General features: G+C 40.6%; 1 protein-coding gene across 1 annotated transcript in view; it reads right to left on the reverse strand.

Moving 5' to 3' along the window:
• LOC122231475 (protocadherin Fat 3-like) overlaps nt 1-23,027 on the reverse strand; it is a 266,472-nt gene that overhangs the window by 9,367 nt on the left and 234,078 nt on the right. Inside the window, exons 6-7 of the mRNA XM_042959600.1 lie at nt 15,072-15,211; nt 744-1,019 (exon numbers count right to left, since the gene is read on the reverse strand). Coding sequence (XP_042815534.1) covers nt 744-1,019; nt 15,072-15,211 — 416 coding nt within the window. The remainder of the gene's footprint in view (nt 1-743; nt 1,020-15,071; nt 15,212-23,027) is intronic.

The raw sequence follows: 23,027 nt of genomic DNA on the forward strand, positions 1-23,027 counted from the left end.
CTGTTAGGCAGTAGCTGTGCAATGCAATGGCCCACAGGCACTTGGGTGGTCAAAGGGACAGATTTTAGGCCATAAGCTAATCAAAGGCGTTTCTCTTCATCTCTACTTCCCACTTATGTGAACTCGAGCAACTCCACTTTAAAATTAAAGCAACTTCCATCCACATAATTCGGAGGCCCCATGAGCCCCACCTCAGACCTAACTAACACTCTCTGCAGGCTTCGGAGTGTTTTGAGATCTCTCTTGGGTGCCAGTATTCACTGGTCCAATGCCTGTGCAGTAGGTAATGACTCAGTTCCCTACATGCCTCCCAGGACTGAGCACTGCATAGGGTGAGTAAATGATCACCCTGGTGATTAACTTCTCAAGGAACTTCTGTTAAACTTTTCCACAAAAATCTTCTGGATGCGAACCAACATCATAACCTGGGAGATTTACAGAAACATGGCCTGTTCCTTCCTTCCCAAGTCAGCCTGTCAGCAGCATTTCCTGGGAAGCCACTGTCTGAAGAACTCATCTAATATTTCAGTTTGGCAAAAGTATCGAGTCACTCTGTAACAATAGCCAATTCCTCACTGGAAAAAAAAAAAAAAAAAGCAAAAAAGGAACGCAGCCCTGCTGTGAAAAGACCAAATGTACTACTACTTACAAAACGTAAGGGCCCTGTACTCCTGAAGACCAAGGAATGTGTCTTGAACGGTCAACGACTCTGTTAGGAGAGCAAATCAGCAGTTTGGTCCTACCATTATGTTGAGGATGTGCTTGTCCTGGGCCTCATGGTCCAGCCTCTCGGCCGTGTAGAGCACACCGGTGCTGGGGTCAATCCGGAATTTTCTCATACTGACAGAGTCGATGCTGCTGTGGACAGTGTAGCTCAGCTTGTGTTTCTCGTCTCTATCGGTGGCTTCAATCTGCAATATCTCTGTATCTGGAAGCACGTCCTCGGAAATTGTCACATCGTAATTCGGCTGAGAGAATTCTGGGCCATTATCATTATTATCCAGCACTTTGATAAATACCTATAGTTAAAAGAAGACAGGAGTGATGACTAATGCCAATTCACTCATTGTTAATAAAGAGGCCCCCTCCCACCCCCCTCCCTCCGTGTCCTTGGAGCCCAGCTTCTAGCAGCTCTCTCAATATGTAGGAAGATCTCGTATGAAAACACTCTGTAATTAGAGGTTGACAATAAACCAGTGGTTCACATTAGCAGGAACATAAACTATGAGCTAATCAATATTCTCACTATTAATTGAGCAGCTGAGACAGCCCCCTGGGGGTGATAATTCCACAGGCCTATTTGAGGCACAATGTAAGAGATCACAAGGTGACCTTAGTTTGTTAAGTTCCTGTTGTCTTAAGTTCTGTTATGAGCTCCTCCGGGTGGAGGTACTGTGGAAACAGTGACAGGGTGGGAAGAGTAACAAAGAGGCGGAAGAAGGGGAGGCATGGACACGATGCGGCATCCTCAGAGCAGTCAGAACTCCTCAGCTGCAGGGGCCCCACACAGTGGCTCTCCTTCAGACGGGAGGGGTCTCGCGAAGAACACGGCACGGATGGCGGCTGAAACAGGAAGTCCCCGGGTTGTTTTCTTTTGTCAGGCATTTCATTATAAAACATTTCAGGCAGACATAAGTAAGAAACACCAATAAAAGAGCTAGGTCATAGATTAATGAACCCTCACATATTTATAGCTCGGCTTTGACTGTGATCAATTTATGGCTCATCTTGTTTCCTATATATAGTGGTTCACCTCCATCTGCTCCCCCTATTAGTGGGAAGCAAATCCCATAATTTCAGTACGTAACTCCAAAAGACAGGGATCCTTAAAATAAACACACACACTACCATCACTGCCCTTAAACAGAGAAAACAAGGATTCCTTAATATTAAATATTCAGGGTGTTTATGCTTCTATAATTTTTTACTGTGTCATGTATGTTTACAAACGTATTTTAAAACATCAGACTATTCAAATAAGGTCCAAACACTGCAGTTGGTTGATATGCCCTGTAATTATCTTTTTTCTTTAAGTTTATTTATTTATTTATTTAGAGAGAGAGAGCGCATACACGGGGGGAGGGGCAGAGAGAGAGGGAGACAGAGAATCCCAAATAGGCTCCGCACCGTCAGCGTAGAGCCCTATGCGGGGCTTGATCCCACGAACCATGAGATCATGACCTGAGCTGAGATCAAGAATTGATCCACTTAACTGCAGGTGCCCTTAATTATCTTTTAATGTATAGATTCTCCTTCTGTCTCCTTTTATTTCCTTGCAATTTTTATATTATATTGTTTTATATTATATCATTGCTCGTGGTGGTAAATAAACTCCACCATTTTCTCTTTAATTCCCACAGGTTGAATTTTGCTCATTGCTTCCCCTTGGTTTTGTTCTCCATGTGCCTCTGTTCCCTGTATTTCTTATAAACTGATAGTTTGATCTAGGAGATTTGGTAAGATTCATGCTCAATTTCCTTTTCCTTTTTTTTTTTTTTTTTTACATCTGGATATATATTGTAGTTCTGTCTGCAATACCTAGTTCCCACTCTTGTTAAGTGGTATTGGCAACCCCTGATGATCATTACATAGATGACATTTATTCATTAAAAATACAAAATGGTAAGGTTTGAATTCTGTGGTTTATTCCTCATTTATTAGCTAGAATAGTTCTAACAAGAAACTTCTCTCCAAATATTTCGTTACTCTGAAGGACAATTCAGATAGTGAAGTCATAATGAATACTTAATTCTTTCCCTTTATTTATCATCTCAAAATGATAGTTTGTTCTTCAGCTCTTCCCAAAGTGACCAACGAAGCATTTTTTCTCAAGTGTCAGTACGAGCTCATGAATTTAATCACAGCTGATGTTTCTGTCCATTGCAGTTATTATACTTATTGATGCACAAATGGCCCTTCCTTGGCCAATGGGAGCCTCTTCAAGTTGGCTCATGAGATCTTTTGACACAATCCTAGTAGTCTTTGATAGCTTCTTTGCTTTCTAATAATTGCTACTGGTGATTTTTTTCCAGGGTCACCTTGTACATTTTCTGACCCAGTCTTGTAATATCTATTTCTCCAAAAAACAATGATATCTTTTTAGTTAGAAGTGGTGCTAGGAATGATCATTGCTGTTGGATTTACTATTGTGTTTAGTTTGCTTCAATGGACAGAGTCAGCGAGAGTTTTTTGCTGTTGATAATTATTTCATGAGTTCATACTGACACATCCAATTCAAAATTAGGGCATCAAGGTTTTTACTTAATCTCATTCTTTTTATATCTGTATCCCAGGCTAAGACCCTATGTTGAAATTTCTCATGCTCAAAGACATCATCACAATTACTCAGTTTTATATGAAATACATGCACACAAGTCTCAGAATAACAATAACAACTTTGGTGCTGTAATTCTATTACAACTATGATCATTCAAAAACAACTTAATATCATTTTTAGTTCCTTTGATTTTGAGATTTATCCCACTAGGATAAATTAGGATATACAGTCAAATTAGTATGTTTAAAGACACAGAAGAGTTCTTCTCTGTGTAGATATGCCACCAACACATTTAAGTTTATTGGCTTTCATTTACTTTAAAATTTTAAACTTGTCTTAACAAAATTGTGGTTTATATACACAATGGAATACTACATGGCAATGAGAAAGAATGAAATATGGCCTTTTGTAGCAACGTGGATGGAACTGGAGAGTGTGATGCTAAGTGAAATAAGCCATACAGAGAAAGACAGATACCATATGGTTTCACTCTTATGTGGATCCTGAGAAACTTAACAGAAACCCATGGGGGAGGGGAAGGAAAAAAAAAAAAAAGAGGTTAGAGTGGGAGAGAGCCAAAGCGTAAGAGACTCTTAAAAACTGAGAACAAACTGAGGGTTGATGGGGGGTGGGAGGGAGGGGAGGGTGGGTGATGGGTATTGAGGAGGGCACCTTTTGGGATGAGCACTGGGTGTTGTATGGAAACCAATTTGACAATAAATTTCATATATTGAAAAAAAAAACTTGTCTTAACATTTAATTTTGTTTTTATATTACATGTAAGAGTACCACTGTCAAATTTACAAAAAAGGTATAGTCAAAGTAGTTTAGCTTCTCTTTCCCCTTCACCCTATTCCCTTCTTCTCCTACAGGTAATGATTTTTTAAAGATTAATGTTACATTTTATCCATCTCTTTTGTTAACATAAACATTATTGTATACAACCCCCCCCCCCCCCATGCTCTTTAACTTAACATCATATCAATGATTCTCAACTGAGGATAACTTTGTCCCTAAGGGGATATTTGGCACTATCTGGAGATATTTTTCATTGTTACAACTGGGTGTTGGGGGTGTTCCTGGAATCTAGTGGGTAGGGGGGCAGGGATGATGCTAAACACCCTACAATGCACAGGACTGTCCCCTGCAACAAAGAAGTATCTGAACCAAAATGTCAACAGTGTTGCTGTTGAGAAACTCTGAATCATCATATTCCAAAGACAATCCACAGCAATATAGAGATACTCTTCCAATGGGTAGATGGATCACAGTTAAGTCAACCATTCCTCTATCGATGTTCATGTCAGGTGTTTCCAATTTTCACCCTTAGAAAAAATGCACCATCAAGAGCCTTGTGTCCAGGTCTTTTTATTTTTTTGCTACCATATATATTTGAGTCCCTAGAATTCTGAGTGCTGGATCAAAGGATAAGTGCTTATATAGTTTTGTTCATTATTTCCTTATTCCTCTTCCCAAAAGTTTTATTAATTTGCATTCCCATAGCAATATATACGAATGAATGTCTTCCACAGCTTTGCCAACAAAGTATGTACTCTAACTTTTGAATCTTTTGCCAATCTGATAGATAAGAAATAGCATTTCAGTATACTTTTAATTTGCCTTTCACTTATTATGAGTGAGGATGGGCATCTTTTCATATGCTTAAGAGTCATTTGCGTTTCTTTTTATGTAAAAATTATATCAGCTCATTCCTTATGAGTTAAATGGCCTTTTCCTTCTTTATTTTTGGTAGCATGGTGATATAAATTGCAAATATGATTTCAATTTTGTTATTTAACTTTATTTTGCTATGGTGATTTTTTTCCATGCAAAAGCTTTTATTTTTTTTTTTATGAAATTGAAAACATCAGCCTTTTCCCTTATTGTTACCGGATGCTAAGTCATAGTTTAGAATACTTATATTTTTCAGGTTATAGGTGAATACACTCATTTTTTAAAAATAGCATTTACACGTACCCTTTTCTTACATTTACATCTCTACTCCATTTGGAATTTTTCCTATATTATGTGAGAAATGGATTCAATTTCATTTTTTTCTACAGGGCTCTCCATTTACGTCAATGCTACTTTTTACAAGACTGTCAAATTCCACTGATTTGAGAGGCCACCTTTATTGTATGCTAAGTTTACATCCGCACATGATATATTTCTGAATTTTTTATTTTGTTCAATTGGTTTCTTTGTCTTTTCATATGTCAACATAAAAATGTTTTAATTAAAAAGGCTTTATAGTGTGTTTTAATTGCAAAAATTAGCCCCTTTGTTCTTTTCAAGGAGTTTCCAGGCCACGCTTGTTTGCTGTTCTTCAAAATGAACTTTATAATCAGCTTGTATAACAACTGACAAAAAACTGACAGCCTTTTAGATTGGATTACGGTCAGAGTATAGTTTAACTACATGAGAACTAATTCCTTTCTGATGGAGTCGTCCTATCCAAGGACATAGTTTCTTTTTCCATTTGTTCAGACCTACCATTTTATTTTTCAGGGAGTTTTAGTTTTCCTCAAATAGATTTTAAACACTTTTTGGGGCGCCTGGGTGGCTCAGTGGGTTAAGCATCTGACTTGGACTCAGGTCATGATCTCACAGTCTGTGAGTGTGAGCCCTGCGTTGGGCTCTGTGCTGACAACATAGAGCCCGGAACCTGCTTCAGATTCTGTGTCTTCCTCTCTCTCTGCCCCTGCCCCACTCACACTCTGTCTCTCTCTCTCTGGCAAAAATGAATAAAACATTAAACAAAACACACTTTTTAAAGTTTATGTATGTGCTATATCCTAAGTGGGGTCTTCGTTTCTATTTTATCTTTTCCCTTTTATTTTTTTTGCTATTTACGCTATTGATTTGTATGCTGAATTTATAATCTGTTATTTTACTAAAGTTTCCTATCATTTGCAGCTTTTCTATGTACTCCTTTGAACTTTACAGATGCATAATTATACTACATGCAAATGGAGAGATAGTTTTACTTTTTTCTTTTTTTTTCCTGTTTAAATACACTTTAATATATACTGTTGATTCATTAACATTAACTCATAGCCAACAGCACTATAACTCAGGCCTGAATGAATCTCATGGAACACACATATTTTGTCTATAAGGCACATCAGCATGTCCTTCTTGCACTTGGGAACACTGAATTGCATTTCAGTCCTACACTGAGGGATCTTTTAAACAGTGAGATTGCTGACAAAGAACACAAGAATGCAAAAAATGTGGCACTAAATAGATTGCAAAAAGGACACTTGTATAGAGTACAAGAGCTAAAACAGGAAGGCAGAGCATCACTCTGTTCAACCATAGCAGGGAAAATATTTTGCTGCTCTGTGCATGTCCAGGAACGACCACAAAGGTGCTGAGAATATTGACTTGGGGATTATAGATAAATATCAGAGATCATCAGGGTATACCCAGCATTTAGCTCAGGGCTGGACACAATGAATTGCAGGTACTCAATAAATGTCATAGTTAAATATTTAGTATCTTTGTACACAGAGTTTAGACATATGTGATACCACAGATTTTAGTCTCTTTGGCCATGATCCAGGTAAAATGATGATTATAAAGATGATGATCATAATGTTAAGAGCATAATTTAACAATAACAACAATGACAACAGTAAAACCACTGGACATAGCAGTAATGTTAATAGTAGCAATAACTAGATCAATGACCATATATTTCCTTATATTTTTCTAGTACTTTAAAAAAGCTTCTTTATCTTTGTTGGGTTTTCTTGAATTTGCGGACCATCTTAATTATCAAAAGCACCCGAACGCATATATCCAAAATACGCAAATGCCAAGGAGTCCATGTTGAAGCATTACATTTGTTCTACCGTTTCCTTTTTATAACACAACTTGCTTTATCTTACCTATTTGCATTGGTTAATACTTTTAGCACAAGTTAAATAGTATTGGAGCCGGTGACATTCCGGTCTTATTCCTGACTAATGGGAAAGCTTTTACATATGCAGGCACTTGGCTGCATTCTAGAAAATTATTTACTTTTTAAAATGTGGTCAGACCACGGCTATTCTTATAAGCGGCTGCATTGTCACTCACGTTGACGCACATGTGCTTTTTCTTTTCTGAGGAAGAGAAAAGGGCAGTGCTACGGCCTCTGTGCCCAGAAGACTTGCCCAGTGAGTGAGCCTGACATGGGAACAAGATTTGCTTGCAGTTTATGGTTAAAAAAAAGGGCTAAGAAGTGTGCCTGTGAGTTTTAGGTATTGTTTTATCTCCACTGTATTTGGAAGGTCATACTAGATTCTTTGAATGCCAATTCTTTCCTTTAAAAAGTTCAAGTTAACTTAGTCAAGATGCTAAAATATTTGTGTGCACAGAAGCAGTTATATTAACGGGATAAAAAAGCCCTTCCAGCCAGCAATGCTGCCCTGACCTTCATGAAGTTTCAAAGTTGATGTGCTCCTGAAAAGCTTGCCTCTTTCTGCTTGCTTTGTCTTGTGCCTAATCTACAGTCAGAACAAGTGTTTCTCTGTAAAAGACTTCCTTCTCCTCGTTTGCTTTTTATTTCCCACAGTTGGGGCCATTTGTGAGCTCCTGAACTAACAAACAAAGCAAAGTTACTCTCAAAGATGTTGTGCTCAAAATGGTAATTGAAAGGCCTAAAGAAGTATAATGGAATCAAAGCAGGAGGAAACCTGAATGTAGGAAGTCTCTTCAGCGCTGGATCCAATGGTGCCTACCACAAACACTTCGGGTTTTGCAAGCTCATCTAAGCTAAGTCTGGGTACGTGCCAAGCCTGGCTTTACAAAGGCTCATGGCATGAAGTGTCCTTGGGTGAGTTACAGGGGAAGGCCTCGGTCTTTCATTAGAATCAATTAAGTCCCAAAGTACTGACACTCTGTTCCGCCTCTGTTGGCATTTTGAAACCATATTTAAAATATTCTATGGTTGTGATTTCAAGGGTAATGCTCCTTGGATTCTCCCCAAGCTTACAAGTTTTATTTTTGGATGTGTAAGTAAAAAAAAAAATCATGTCAGTTTATGTTTATTTTACAATTTATAAACCTGTATCATATTTGTTTCTTAACCTTTATCGTCTCTAGTTTATCGATGGGAAAAATGTGAATCAGAGAAGTTAAGGGGTGTGCCCAAAGTCACAACGGCAAGGCCAAACTCAAACTAGGTCATATGGAGCCAAGTTCTACATTCATTCCGTTATGCCATCTCCATGTGCACTGAAATTATATACACATTAATTATAAATGCACCTAACATACGTGAACAAATGCGTGTGTACATAGCACGTACCTTGTTATACCGAAATCCTAACTGACACAATAGACAACAGACGTGACCGCTGTCATTTCAGGAACATTATTCTAAGCAGAAAGTTCCCTGCTGCCTTTAAAACTGGAATCCATTTTCAAAAATTGATTCACTCACAAATTGTTAGGCATGGATCTATTACAAACAATGAAATTTTACCATTATTATTGTTTTTTTAATAGGAAATCCTACCTCAGAGTTGGTTTGCTGCTTTATTTTATCTCTATATAATTGTATTAGTTCCAGCATTTTCCTAACCTAACTACAGAAGGAAGTTTGGGGCTGCTTTCTTTTTCACCTGCTAAGAGGGAGAAGGTGCTGAGGAAGATAAAAACTCCTGACAAAGGAAGTGTCCCTTGGGAGTTCCTTGAACTAGGGAATCATGGAACAGCTTTAGCAAAAGTGATTTCTTCTGGAACACCTGGGTGGCTCAGTTGGTTAAGTGTACGACTTCAGCTCAGGTCATGATCTCATGGTTCGTGGGTTCGGGCCCTGTGTTGGGCTTTGTGCTGACAGCTCAGAGTCTGGAGCCTGCTTCAGATTCTGTGTCTCCCTCTCTCTCTCTGCCCCTCCCCCCCTCGCATTCTGTCACCTTCTCTCTCGAAAAATTTTAAGAGAAAAAAAAAAAGTGATTTGTTCTTACCCTCACCTGCCTTTAAGCAGGTGCAAAGGTGGAAGGAAAGGAGAAGACACAGTCTAAATCTTAAAGATAAAGTCTGCTTTTTGAAGAAGAAAGCCAGTGAGGAATTCCCAGCACATGGCTTAAAGACAAAAGAAGAATGGACTCCTCAAGGCTGTGAAGGGCAAGGTTAACCTGAAGAATGCAGGTCCCAGACCTCTTAGCCCCAGTGAATACACTCTCTTTGGCAGAAAGCCTTTGTGGCTAATTAACTCAATTAACTGCCTTTGTGGGGCCTAAGAATTTTGGAGATTATCTGAAAGAGATTTTTAATCTCAGGTTTGGCTGTGGAGCATACGAATACAAGCTGATTTTCATATGTTTATAAATCAAAGTAGGACTTGAATAAGAAAAGCATATTAAAATCACAAAAGCACATATCATGAGTCTCTGAATCAAATCAATGTAATTTTTAGATTATTTGGGCATGAATATCTTTGCTGTCTTTCATGAATAACAATGAAAGCCACATACACAATATTTTATAGTTATCAGGTATAGTATTCCCATTTTAAGTTGAGGATGAGACTAATAATAAAACTTGCATGAGTCCAGCACATCACAGATCTGAAAATATCTCAAAAGATCTTATTTTATTCTTACACCAACTCATGAAGTATGTAAGGTAGCATCCCCATTATACAGAAAAACTGAGTCTCACAAAGAGAGAACTACCTTCTATTTGGTAACATTGACAGGAATTGGTTAAGTGCTGACTTGAACTTGGGTCACCTGATTCAAGGTCAGTATTCCCTCCTTTATACCAAATGCTTCCTCTAGTGAATTGTATATTGTGTATATATAGATGTGTAGGGTGGAGTTTCTAAGATATATCTGATCTTGAGAAGGAAAAAGTGGGTTTCGACCTCTTTACCTGTGTACACCAAGGGTGTCCACCTAAGCAATCTGTGTGAGTTTTTTACTAGAAAAATAAATGTAATGATAATATTTGATATAACTACTCTCAGTAAGACAAGGAAATGAAACTTAAGAATGAAGCTTGTTAAGTCTTATTATGCAAATAGCAGGCATTATATATTACTACATATTTCTATCCATTGATCCTTTGGAAGAGTCATGCTCTAGACTTTCTTAAATTTGCTGTGAAGATGCAGTAGCTCATGTGGGTTGGATAGAGGTATGGGGAAAGTTGTGAAAACCCATAATTTCTCCTCCTTGGTGATGTGCACCCCTGTGGCCCATAAACTCAGCCGCTTGAGTGGAGGCTATAAGGAGGTTGAGGTATTTTGCTCCATGCCCAGGATGCATGGCTGGCTCTGAGACATTCTAATGGCCGCAGATGGCACTATGTTCCCCAGGCAGCCATCTTAAGAAGTGTCCTCCTCAGGGGTACCTGGGTGGCTCACTCAGTTAAGCACCCACATCTTGATTTCTGCTCAGGTCGTGATCTCACGGTTCACGGGATCGAGCCCTGTGATGGGCTTGGCGCCGATGGTGCCGATAGCATGGATCCTGCTTGGGATTCTCTTTCTCTTCTCTCTCTCTGCTTCTCCCCCACTTGTATACACGCTCCCTCTCTCTCTCAAAGGTAGATAAATAAACCTATTTAAAAAAAAGTATTCCCCTCATAATTAGCAGAGCCAGGTAAGTTCTCTTCCTGCAAACATTTAGCAAAGGTAGCAAAGACTTAGCCTTGCCTTTGAGAAGGTGGCACAGGGCAGTGGTTGAGAAAGCAGGCTCTGGAATCCAACTACTTATGTCTGAACTCTGCCCTACTCGAGTTACAAAACCCTGCTTTGCCTTTCCCGCAAAATAGTTTCCTATTTCTATTTCCTATTTCTAACATAACAAATTACCACAAACTTGGCTTAAAACGACACACATTTATTACCTCCTCGCTCTGTAAGTCAGTAGTTGGGAGTATAGTGTGGCTCACCTGTGTTTTCTACTTAGAGTCTCACAAAGCCAAAATCAAGGGGTCAGCAGGGCTGCGTTCCTTTCCAGAAACTCTGGGGGTGAATCCGCTCCAGGCTCATTTAGATTGTTAATGAAATTTAGTTCCCTGAGGTTCTAGGCCCGGGGTCCCCGTTTCCTTGTGGGCTGTCGGCTGGAGCACCTCTTAGCACCTCAAGGCTGCCTGCATTCCTTGTCACACCGCCCCCTCCGTACCTGAACTAGTGATGATGTTTCCAATCATCTCACATTTGGAATCTCTGACATCCCCTCTGGCTGCCTCTCTTCCCATTCCAGCTGGAGAAAGTCACCTGCTTATGGGCTCATTTAGGACATCTGAATCTTTGCAACGTGAAATCCACAGGACCGTTTTATATATTTTATATTCTGTACTCACGCTAGGGGATCTCAGTGAGGAAAAGGATGTTTATTTGCCACCAGATATTGTAGCTCTGAGGCACAAGAATCCTACAAGTTGGGACAACAGAACAAAACTGAAGATGAAGGAAGAGTTTTCATGTAGACACGGAGATCCCCGAGGCTCTGATTTGTGTGACATTTGTGAAGTGAAATTCAACATGTTGTTTCTGGCTGATTTGAAGCCCTTGTCATAGATGTTTTATGATTCCAAAGGAACAAGGTAGAGGAAAGTTCCCAAAGGGAAACTGGACAGGTGTTTTGGGGCTACAAAACATTTACTTAGTTATATGGTGAAGGGTATCTGTTTGATGGTGGAATCATTAAGTTGCCTAGGGTCATGGGTTGGAACACGCTTTGGTGGTTTCTAAAAGAGATCTAGAATGCCTTTTCTTTACCAAAATAATCTTTTTGTAAACATGTCCTTGATACAGAGGGCTTGGATTAATTGAGAGAACCTCTTTTCTCTCTATTGTTGGAGGGGCTGTGGCAAAGAGAAGCAGAGGCCTGGATTGACAGGGGCTCTGGGGGGGTTGGTACTTAGGCCTGAACGCGGCCTTATGGACAGAGTAATGGTTTTCTGGTGGTAATACTGATCGTGCACAAGTTTATACCTTGGAAATGGTTAGTTCTCACTTACTGAGAAGGTCATGGCCCTGGAGACACAGAGCGGCTTCGAAGCTTTTGAAAGAAAATCTCCTGATACCCTTCGTCGACCTACTTAGTTTGGCCTTGCCAAGGGAAACATCTAAGTTCACCTGGATTCTCCACCTCTTCCCAACTGCTCTGGAGAGAGGTCTAATCCCACATTAGGCTGATAGAAAATCAACCAAAGCAGAACTTGAACAATGTGTACATTCAGAATCTTATAATGTACGCTTTCAAGTTAGTTTTTAAAAAGGGTGTGCACATCAGTCATCTGGTTTTAAAACTCTGAGTCACCGTGACCTCAGGCATCTAGCACACCTCCTAGCACATGGTGTGAACCCAAGAAATATTTGCGGAATACATACTGTTAAATGATTTCTGGTCTGGTCCTAAAAAAATTCTACAAGAAGAGGCTCACTGATAATTTTTTTGTTTTTCTGGTTACCATGAATCAGTTCTGTGCTTTGAAGATCCAGCATAACTGCCATGTAGGCCCCGCTGAATATGTTACCACCTGCTATCCATTCACTCATTTTAAACATACTTAATGTGTATCTGTAACATTCTAGGCACACTGAATTGCCATTTAATCCAATTGTTATAAAACCCTGGAAAAAAGTATGGAAATGAATATGGTTCCATGCTTTCTTTGTATTTTACTCAACTTGGTCTTGTATTTTTAAGTGATGCCAAGAAGTTGAGGTTGGCTTTGCTAAGGAATGGCTAATTTAAAAAGTGAATTAGCAATAAAGACTTAGAAATATTGCAAGTGGGTTGTTTTGTATCAGTCTTTGGGGCTTGCTTTTAGATTGTGTGATTCCCATAGGATCTCAACCATGGTGTCCTTTCCAGGAATCTGTATTTTAGTCTTGAAAATACTCTGGGGGCACCTGGGTGGCTCAGTAGGTTGATCATCTGACTTTGGCTCAGGTCATGATCTCGTGGTTCATGGGCTTGAGCCCTGTGTTGGACTCTGTGCTGACAGCTCAGAGCCTGGAACCTGCTTCAGATTCTGTGTCTCCCTCTCTCTCTGCCCTTCCCCCATTCACACTCTGTGTCTGTCTCCCCCCTCCTCCCCCAAAAATTAAAAAAAAAAAAAAAGAAAATACTCTGAAGCAGTACAGATTTAAGTAGGTGGGCATAGAATTTATTGTCCCAACTGAGGCACTTTAAGAGTGAATGGGAGTTACACCAGTGTAACAGGTGTAAGTGGGTCTCTCTCAGGCAATTAGGGTCTTATGGTCATCCTAGGGAAAGACACAGGTTGAAGGATTAGGAGTCACCACACATGGCTGCCCTGTCATGTGCATGTCATGTCCCCTTTCTGGGTTTCAGTTTATTTGAGTGAAAAGGAAAAGGTAAAGTAAAAAAGTAAAAAGTAAAGATGAACTCTCATGTTTCTTTAAAATTCCACCATTTTATGATTATGAACAGCGTCAAAGGAGAAAGTCTCATAGTATTTTTGAAACCAATTCAAACTAAGAGGCAGTGCATGAAATAATCCTCCTTTCTCCTTTTTAAAACTACATAGTTACAAGAACTTAAACCATGTTTTTTTAAATTTATTTTGAGAGAGAGAGAGAGAAAGAGAGTGTGCAAGAGAGTAGGGGAGGGGCAGAGGGAGAGAGAGGGAGAGAGAGAGAGAGAGAGAATCCCAAGCAGGCTGTCAGTGCAGAGCCCGATGGGGGGCTTGAACCCATGAACCATGTGATCATAACCTGGGCCGAAATCAAGAGCTGTCCATTTAACCAGTTGAGCCACCCAGGCATCCCAAGCTTACAACAAGTTTCAAACCAATCAACATTTGCTTACTTTAGGGTTGGCAAAAATTTCATCTTCACTTCCTGAACCTTTGTGTTGAGGAGTCTCAGGGCACATTTGGGCTGAGCAGGAAAAAGGACCTTGATTAACTAGTGATGGCCTCTGGGGTCATGAGAACAGGAGACAGAAGTAAGGAGAATGGAAAGATTTTAGGATATGCGTGTGGGCCAGTCCTCTGCCATAACTGGCCTAAGGTCTCTGATGCTAAAACAGAAAACAAAAAAATCCTCTCATATTTAGGGTAAATCTGCCCCATATTGATATCTAACATCGTGTTAGTCTCACCCACATATGTTCTCCTCCTCCTTGCTCTCAAGGCCCTTTCATAAACACTCACATACCAGAGTTCAAGCAATGGTCCTCATCCCCAGCTGCTAACAAGCAGGATCATGCAGGGTCTCTGAGGGTGCGGCCCAGGCTTCAGTGGTTTCAACACCCGGGGCCCCCACAACCAGAGCACCTTACTGTGTGGCCAGGATAAGGGACCAATGGCATAGAGGCTAGAACAAGAGATGGGAGGCAGGGAATCTAACTCTCAGTCCTTGTTCTCAAGTAAGGCTGTGGATATATCACTCATCTTAGTTTGTGAAATGAATTTGGACTCTTAGGTGCCTCTAGCTCTAACTCTCTGAGACCGACACGTGAAAAGGTGAAGAATATAATGATGTGTTGACTCAGACAATATACATGCCCTCTTTCTTTTAAATTCAAGGACAGCTGACTTTGTTGTCAAAGAGAGAAATCTACAGTAAATGATCAGGAAGCAAATACATATCCCTCTTCCATGCATGAACAGTCACAATCTCTTGAAGGAGATGGCTAAGTTGTACAATACCATTGATACAATCTTTTTGCTAGGTTGTTCTCTCAGACGATTGTTTTAAATACGGTAGAAATCCGTGGACATAATTTACTACTTTCAACACATTGTCTAATCACTTGCACCACTGACTTTAGCAGATCGTTTGGCATTCTCACCATTTAGTAATTTGACATCTTACCTGAGTGACAGCAACATTTGTCCCATCGGTGACTTCCACACTCATATTATAGATGGACCTCTGCTCCGCATCCAAAGGTTTGGCAATGACAATGGTCCCAACACCCTTCTCTGCGTCAAAAGAGCTGTCAAAATTCCCCCCTGATGATTTCACAAAAACAACATGAAATTAGCATATCTGAGAAGTTATTACGTCTATTGAAGCATATAGCTTTAAAGGGAACTCTTATATAGAAATATTTTTTGACAGGCAACCCTCTGGCTCAGTTTTGTACATCTTAAATGGGACCTCTATTTCCAACTTAATTTATATTACAAAACACAGCCTCTTCAATGCATAACAAATGTCACAAAAAAAGAATGTATTGCAAAGAAAAACCTCAGCACTAATGTTACAGAAGTGAAGCATAAACTGAGTCAGTAAAATATTTAGAAAACTGCAGGCCTTCCAACCCCCTGTGGCTATGGCTTCTATGCTAAGGATTTGTAGACCTTTCTGCTTTTCTAAAGTAGATTAAATTCTAAGTAAACAAATAGTTCAATTATTAACAACACTACATAGACACTCTTGAATCTATTTTAGGATTGATGGTAAACTCTGGTTGGTAGAGTTCAGATCCCCTCCATTAGATGTCAGAAATAAAATTATAAATACTAGAAAATAAGAAAAAGCCAAAAAATTGAGTTTCATATAAAAATTCTATATCTGTAAGTTGGGATATTTACAGAAAAATTGTCTTTTGCCATCCTGACAGTGCAAATTATTTTTCTCCCCAAAAGGTAGAAAGTTTATGGGAGATTTACAAAATGAAATCTGGAAGGAAGTAGAAGAAAACATCGGCTTATGTGACATCAACTTATGAAACAATCAGTGTGAAAGTTTAAAAAACTTTCCTTCCCTCTCTGTTGGATTAGGAATACCTGATAATGTGCTAAGACAACACAGGCCTTTTTAAAATTACTGTAGCTGTTTTCATCTCTGTGAACTAAAATGTGGTTTATGATTTTTCCCCAAATGAAAGTTGTTGTTGTTGTTGTTGTTTTAAGGAGGAAAGAAGATAATGGTAGAAACGTTGGGTGGATTTTAATTAAATATCACTATATGTTCACAAGCTCCATTTATTTTAGTCTGAAATTCCATGATGTCAATTACTTTTGTTCTTGGACAGTAGTTTTATTTAGCCATAGCACACGGGGCGATTCACTTACTGAATTTCATATTTTAGAAAAGAAATCTTGGGTTCTCTTCCATTCAACATACTTTACATTTCATTTTGCTGGTCAGTGAACAATACCGTATACAATATCTATGATATTACAATTACAAATGAGTGGATGAGTTAAGGGAAAGGAGAATTTTATCTGAATTAGTAGAATTTGATATACAGTGACACACAATAAATCACATGGTTTACTAAAAAAAAAAACCCTGGTCATATATATTTCAATACTTATTGCTTGCAGCTGTCATATACACTTAGGATTACTTAATTGCTAGAGAGAACATAATTGCCCTTGACATTTAATTAAAGTTATGGAGATACAGGGGACCACAGAATTGCTTGGAGATGATATATTTTTCAAAAATTTCATCTAAAAAGAGACTCATCTTCCAATTAATATCTTTAATTGATTTACTGAGGAGCACTCCAAAAAAAAAAAAAATCTTTTGAAGAACAGGAGAAGGAGAAAAAGGAGAAAATCTGGGCTGAACAGGGAAGTAAGCCTCAGGTCACCGTGTCTCTTTCAAAGGGAGTGCTTCCTGTTGATAACCACATGAAATAAAGCGTAAGGCTGATTCAGGGATTTTGAATAACCATCCTAATGAGCAAAGGAAAACAATTTGCTATCAACTGGTACATTCTGAGGGAAAAAAAACAAAAACACTTTGCCATGGAAAATTTCAAAGAAACGACATAAAATATGTCAGACTTGTGTAGAAGGAAGCGTAGAGTGCCACTTTTTGTGCTGTTTTGGGTGGGGACTACTTTATATTTTAAATCAGACTTAAAATCATGTTCAGAATGTTTTCCTAACCGGGTGGTTGGCTTTCTTAAATATGAAGAACACATTTTTTTGTGTGTGGGGGAGTGGGGGGTGGGCAGGGTAAGGATAGAGGATAAGGAAATTATTTTAGAAGGTGGAAATTTGTAGGTAGAGGCAAAGTAGAAATTATGCAAACTATAAAACTTTGGTGTGCTCCAGTTTAAAGATGAATGAAAATAAAATTTAGAGAACACCCAAGCAAAGATTTCCAGTTTCGGTTCCTGTTTAAATGGGGAAATCCTATGTGCTCTCCCTCACTGCCTGAGACTCACATTTTCCTCAGGGTCTCGTGATGAAAGACATAATCATTTCATGGGCTGAGTGGCATAAAATTTACATAAATTACATATGACATGTAGATTGTGTTTTCTTATTACTCATTTTTTATATCAAAAAGCATTTCTGGCTAGTTTTATGGTTGTAATTTTTTATACTTCTCACTCCTCTGCATGTGTGCATGCGCGCACGTGTGTGTGTGTGTGTGTGTGTGTGCGTGTCTCCCTCATCCACTACTACAGTTTCAAATGCTCTGGACCAGAAAGCTCTAAAGGGGTAGGGAGGTACACAAATGGAAAGCATATCAAGGGGAACTTGAGAGAGAGAGAGTCTGTGAAGTGTTTCTCAGTCCATCAATATGGCGAGCAGCCTCTGGTAGTCACTTCCAGGGCATGTGCTCCCAGTTAAACCAAGATATCACGGGAAACAAGGTTCCCAAAATCTTGCCTGAGTTTTAAAATGAATTTCTGACAAGGGACACAGAATCTAGACCAGCAGTTCACCATCAACCCTCACGCAATTTAATAACCTACCACTTAGGCATCCCATTTCATAAACGACGCCATATCTCTCCCCCAGGGCTCATTTCTCAGGCTCCCTTTTAGCCTGAAAGGTGATTTCATTTCATAGGAAACCATGTCCAATTCATCTGGGGTGAGAGTATCAAATGGTAGGAGTCCATTTTCACTAGCAGCATTACGTTTAAACAAGATGTGCTTCCTCAGAGCCAGTAACACAACATGCAAAGCCAGAGTATGCTGGTGCAGCAGCGTTAGGCTAAACAAAAGGTGGGGGCAGGGGAGAACACCGCCGAGCTGGTCTGAGTTTCAACAAAGTGGGAAAGTAGAAAAGTCACAGCCTGAGCGTTGCTGCAGGGGTGTGCGGCAGAGATGGTTAAAAGCAAGGTTGTGAACAGCCCACATAACAGATAGTTCATGTCAGGGACATTCCTCTGTGGCCATTTCTGGTAAAGACGGGTGTACCAGAGTAAACAGAGAGCAGAAGAGGAGGGTTGGATTTCTACTGGGTTCTAAAGTTAAATGCACCAAGTCATAATGTCCTAAAAAGCTTCAAAAATGGGACGAGAGTGAAAATACTTTAAGCCAGCAGCTACTGCTTGCATATTTTGGGCAGCAGGGCATTGGATCATGATTTGGTCAAGTCTTTCTTTAAAGAAGGGTCCAAAGTACCACCATCTCTCCATAATGAGATCCAATGGTGGGTATCACGCCACTGTCCTCTTTAGAGACGTTTCCAGGCTCCTCCCCTAGCACATGATTCCATTCCACTCTGTGTGTAATTATAAAAACACCAACCAAAATCTAGTAGTCACCAAGGGGGAAGTGTTATGTGAGAAGCTTCCAAAACACTGAGCTGCTGAATGTCAATGAATTAAGGGAGTCGTTCACAAGCTGTTCATTCAAGTTCAGCATGTACAGCAAACTTAAGGAAAAATGCTAAACACCGATTACGGTTTGATCATGAATAGTTTTCTGTCTTGGAATGAAGCAAGCACAGTATAGGGCCGAAAAGGATATTTACATGGAAGGCAGGAGTTGCTGGGTGGAGGTCAGGAAACAGTGGTAGGAAGGAAAATGCCTTCTAGAATCTGGTTTAAAATTCATTTTCTTAAAATAATGAATATACAAAGTGTTGTTTAGGCTTTTTATTATTTCCCTGAAACCTCTTCAGATGTGCTTCATGGTCTAGATTGTTGTGACAGAGAAAAGAGAGGGTCATTTGGGAGCAAATTAGGGACAGAGTGCAGAATAGGAGAACTGAAGTATTTGATGTTAATTGAATGATTTTGAGCAAACGCTACTCGAATGGATAAACCGGTGTATTAGAAATGGTAGACAGACATGGCTTCTCTCAGGAGGGATGGGTAAGAGTTTTGTGATAAAGAAAGACCCAATCTATAGTCAGAGAACAGGCCTGCTGCTAAAGAGTTCACTTGCCCACTTGATCCAATCCTAAGGGATGGCTCCACTGGGGACAAGGTTCAAGAAGGACAGGTGTAAGCTTAGGAGACAGAAGCAGCTCAGAACCCAAAGAACCTATGACAGACTAAGAGCCAAGGTGATCTTTATATACCTGCAACACAGATAAGTACTTCAGCTAGAATTGGACCTATGTGCTAGCTTGCACTGTCAGAGAGTTGTTTTCAAATAAAATAAGCAAGGACATTTTAAACTTTTACTCTCGAGAAGAACAACCATTTTTCTAATCGAAGTATCAGGTGAAAAGCTAGCAAAATGGGTGGCAGTGTCCGCCATCAACTGTGGGTCGAGAGGCATTGTTTGAAGTATGTAATAGCAGTGGTCGTTCCATACAGACATTTGCCATCGGGATAAAGATGCGGGGAATGAACTGTGAACCAGATTGCGTGCACATTACAAAGAATGTAAACCAAGGAGCCGCTGGGTTGAATCATAGTCTCCTGAGAAGTGTGAAGATATGTGACAAAGCCACAGAGGATTATGGGTTATTTTTGTTCCCTTCGTTTTCTTTCCCTTTTAACACAGAGAATGAACATGCTGTGCATTGGGCTGTTTAAACACGGAACAGCTGAACTTTATTATGTTTCCTTTTAATTACAGCTTTCTTAACTGGGTTACAAGTGGAGCTTCTGTTTCTGGAAGCTGAGGAGGGTCTAGCTACATAATACTGTAAGCAATGGTCTCTTTGGAGGAACAGAAAAGTGACTGGCAGATCAGTGGTACGGGGGGCCAGACTTGGGAACAAAATCTTGCTTGCTACAGTTTTTGCGAATTCCTATTACAGTGGGAGGAAAACGAAGGAAGTTAAACAACACTCAGGTAGATCTGGAAATATGGAAATGAGGAGACAACACTCTCAGGGGAAAAAGCATGCAGAAACACTCTTTCTGCTTACTTAATGAGAATTCATTCGTTATAGCATTTGTAAGCTGTTAAGTGCTAGGCCAGGACGTCGCATGCTCTGTAACCTTGAGTGTCTGTATAGGTGTCTAAATACACTAGGTCTATGATGGAACCAAATCTTTACTCCACTGGAAGAGTCACAGAGTATTTACCTGGGCAAGGCCGATAAATACACCCGACATCTCATCTCAGATCCATGCCGACAGTATATGTCAACACTCAACCACAGTATACTGCCAAGTTTCTCAAGCATTGGGAAGCACGATTCCCTCTCTTTTCCCTTTGTGTTAGCTTGGCCAAGGAAGATGCTTAGGCAAGGAGAAAGGGAAGAGAGTGGAGAGTCTGGATGGCCCAGGATAAATAAGCAAGAAATCTCGAAAGTGAGAAGGAAACATCTGAATACGATAAAGAAAACAATAGGTTTTTAGAGAAGGGGAAAGACACTGTCAGCAGATTGAAAAAAAAATGACTCTGCTAGATTAGAAAGGATTCTCAAAAGGGGGATTTGGTGCAAAGGGGACCATACTGATACTGAAAGCAACCCCAGCATCTGGAGGAAAGATTTAACTTTGGTGGTGACATAGAGTTGGTTTTTCAAGATGTTGTTGGCTGGATGTGGGGATGGAAATAAAACCACATTCTGTTTGGGCACTGGGCCCAGTAAGCTCAATCTGTAAGAGAAGCTCAGCTAGATGATACCAGATCTACAGTGAAATCTCTGTGGTGGAAGCATCTAGACTAGAGGGACAACCCTGTAGGTCTTCATGTAGAGAACTACTCCATGTACTGATACGGGGAGGATTCTTTAGGAAGAGTACAACATTTAGGAGCACGAAGGTGGCGAAACATGGAAACTGCTGCTATGTTTTTGATAATGATTTCTGGATGTGTATTTGGAGCAGCCTGAAGAGATTCACTCCAGGGAGGGCTGTCATCTGTAAACTGCCCCTCTCTTCTTGGACTAGCTCTCATTTTGTCCAAGGGGCTATGGTTGCTATGGCTGGAAAGACACTGGAAGTTCACCCTGACTCTGGGGTCATCTCAAGAGGCATTAGTAGGGTTAATGCATTGGCTGGCTGGAGCATCTCCTCCATCACCATGGTTTATTCCACTCACCCTGAAGCAATCAACAGAAGAGCTGGCAGGAGGAAGGAATGAGGAGAAAAAGACCTTGACCTAAGGGTTAAGAATGAGATTGGATTGGGGTGCCTGGGTGGCTTAGTCGGTTAAGTGGCTGACTCTTGATTTAGACTCAGGTCGTGATCTCATGATTTGTGAGTTCGAGCCCCCTCATCAGGCTGTGAGCTGACAGCACAGAGCCTGCTTGGGATTCTCTCTCTCCCACTCTCTCTGCACCCTTTTCCCAGCTCATGCACACACACACACACACACACACACTCATTCTCTCTCTCTCAAAATAAATAAACATTAAAAAGAGAATGATCATTGATCAACAGAAATGAAAATGCACAATAGCACTAACAATGCGAACATGAAAACGTGCAGGTAATGTTACATGCAGCATTACTAGGCATGCTTACCTCCACCCAATCACACACACACACACACACACACACACACACAGAAATGCTAAGGAATTGCAAACTGACTTGGATATCTGGGGTCAGAGCGTCAGAGAAAGGTATGCTTTGTAGGATTTGTAGGATTTGTGCTGTGTACAAATAAGGGGTTCCTGGGTGGGTGGAGATGGTAGCAGGTTGTGTTGTGGGGCACGAGGTTGCAGACATGGATCACAGGAGGGAGAGAAGCAGTGCTGTGGGGTGTAGAGGTGCTTGTGAACTGGTGCGTCAGGGGAGGAAGGAGGTACGCTGGTGGCTGGTGAGAGACAGCAACCCCTCCCACAGCTTAGGACAGCACACCAGGAGCCCTGTTGCCTGTTGAGGGTTGACTGCACTCGTCTCTGGGACATTTAAAAGAAATCGATCATTATTGCACATGCCCCTAGAGGCCTGGTATCAGGGGGCACATGTGCAAACCAAGATGCATTTTCTACAACTCCGACTGGGGGCGGCAGTGAAGGAACCACGAAGGATGACAGCGCAGACAACCAGGTGAGGCACCTGTGCCACCAAGAAAGAAGAAGCTGCATGAGATAATAACTTTGTGGGCTGAAAACTAGTGAGAAGATACGGAATCTAAGACATCTTTCCTGGATCAGACGAGGTTCCACTTCTAATGCATTAAGTGGAGACGAAGAAGGAGTTGAAAGTTCAGAATGAGGATGGTCATGTACAGGGATGGCGTGACTAATGCCAACTAAGGAAAGCAAAGACATTCTACCAGCATTCCGTAAGATGAAATATGTAGAAAACACGACCGTTTTGGGGGAGTTCACAGGACCTTCTGCTGAGGTTTGGTTGGAGGCCACGGGGCATTCTTTTTCCTGTGCCTCATGAAAACAGATGTGGAATGTTCTAAATGCTTTCTCCAGATCCAGCCATTCCTGGGAAGAGAGGTAGGTTCCTGCCCATCCGATCCAGGCAATGACAAATGGAGGGAAATGATTCCCACAGACCAGGTTTCTGGATTCCCGGCCTCCCACAAAGAACCGTGGGAAGTCAGACCCAGCTCAACCCGGTGTCAGATCCAGGGCTGGCACAGTCTCCCCGTTCTGTCCTCCAGGCTAGGGGCTGTTTTGTTTCGCCATCCTCAGCACTGGTTTCCCCTGCACCACCTCTCCCTGCCTATGTGTGGAGGGCAGGGCTGCTGTT

Source organism: Panthera tigris, chromosome D1 (assembly GCF_018350195.1).
Source record: "Panthera tigris isolate Pti1 chromosome D1, P.tigris_Pti1_mat1.1, whole genome shotgun sequence".
Lineage (NCBI taxonomy): Eukaryota > Metazoa > Chordata > Mammalia > Carnivora > Felidae > Panthera > Panthera tigris.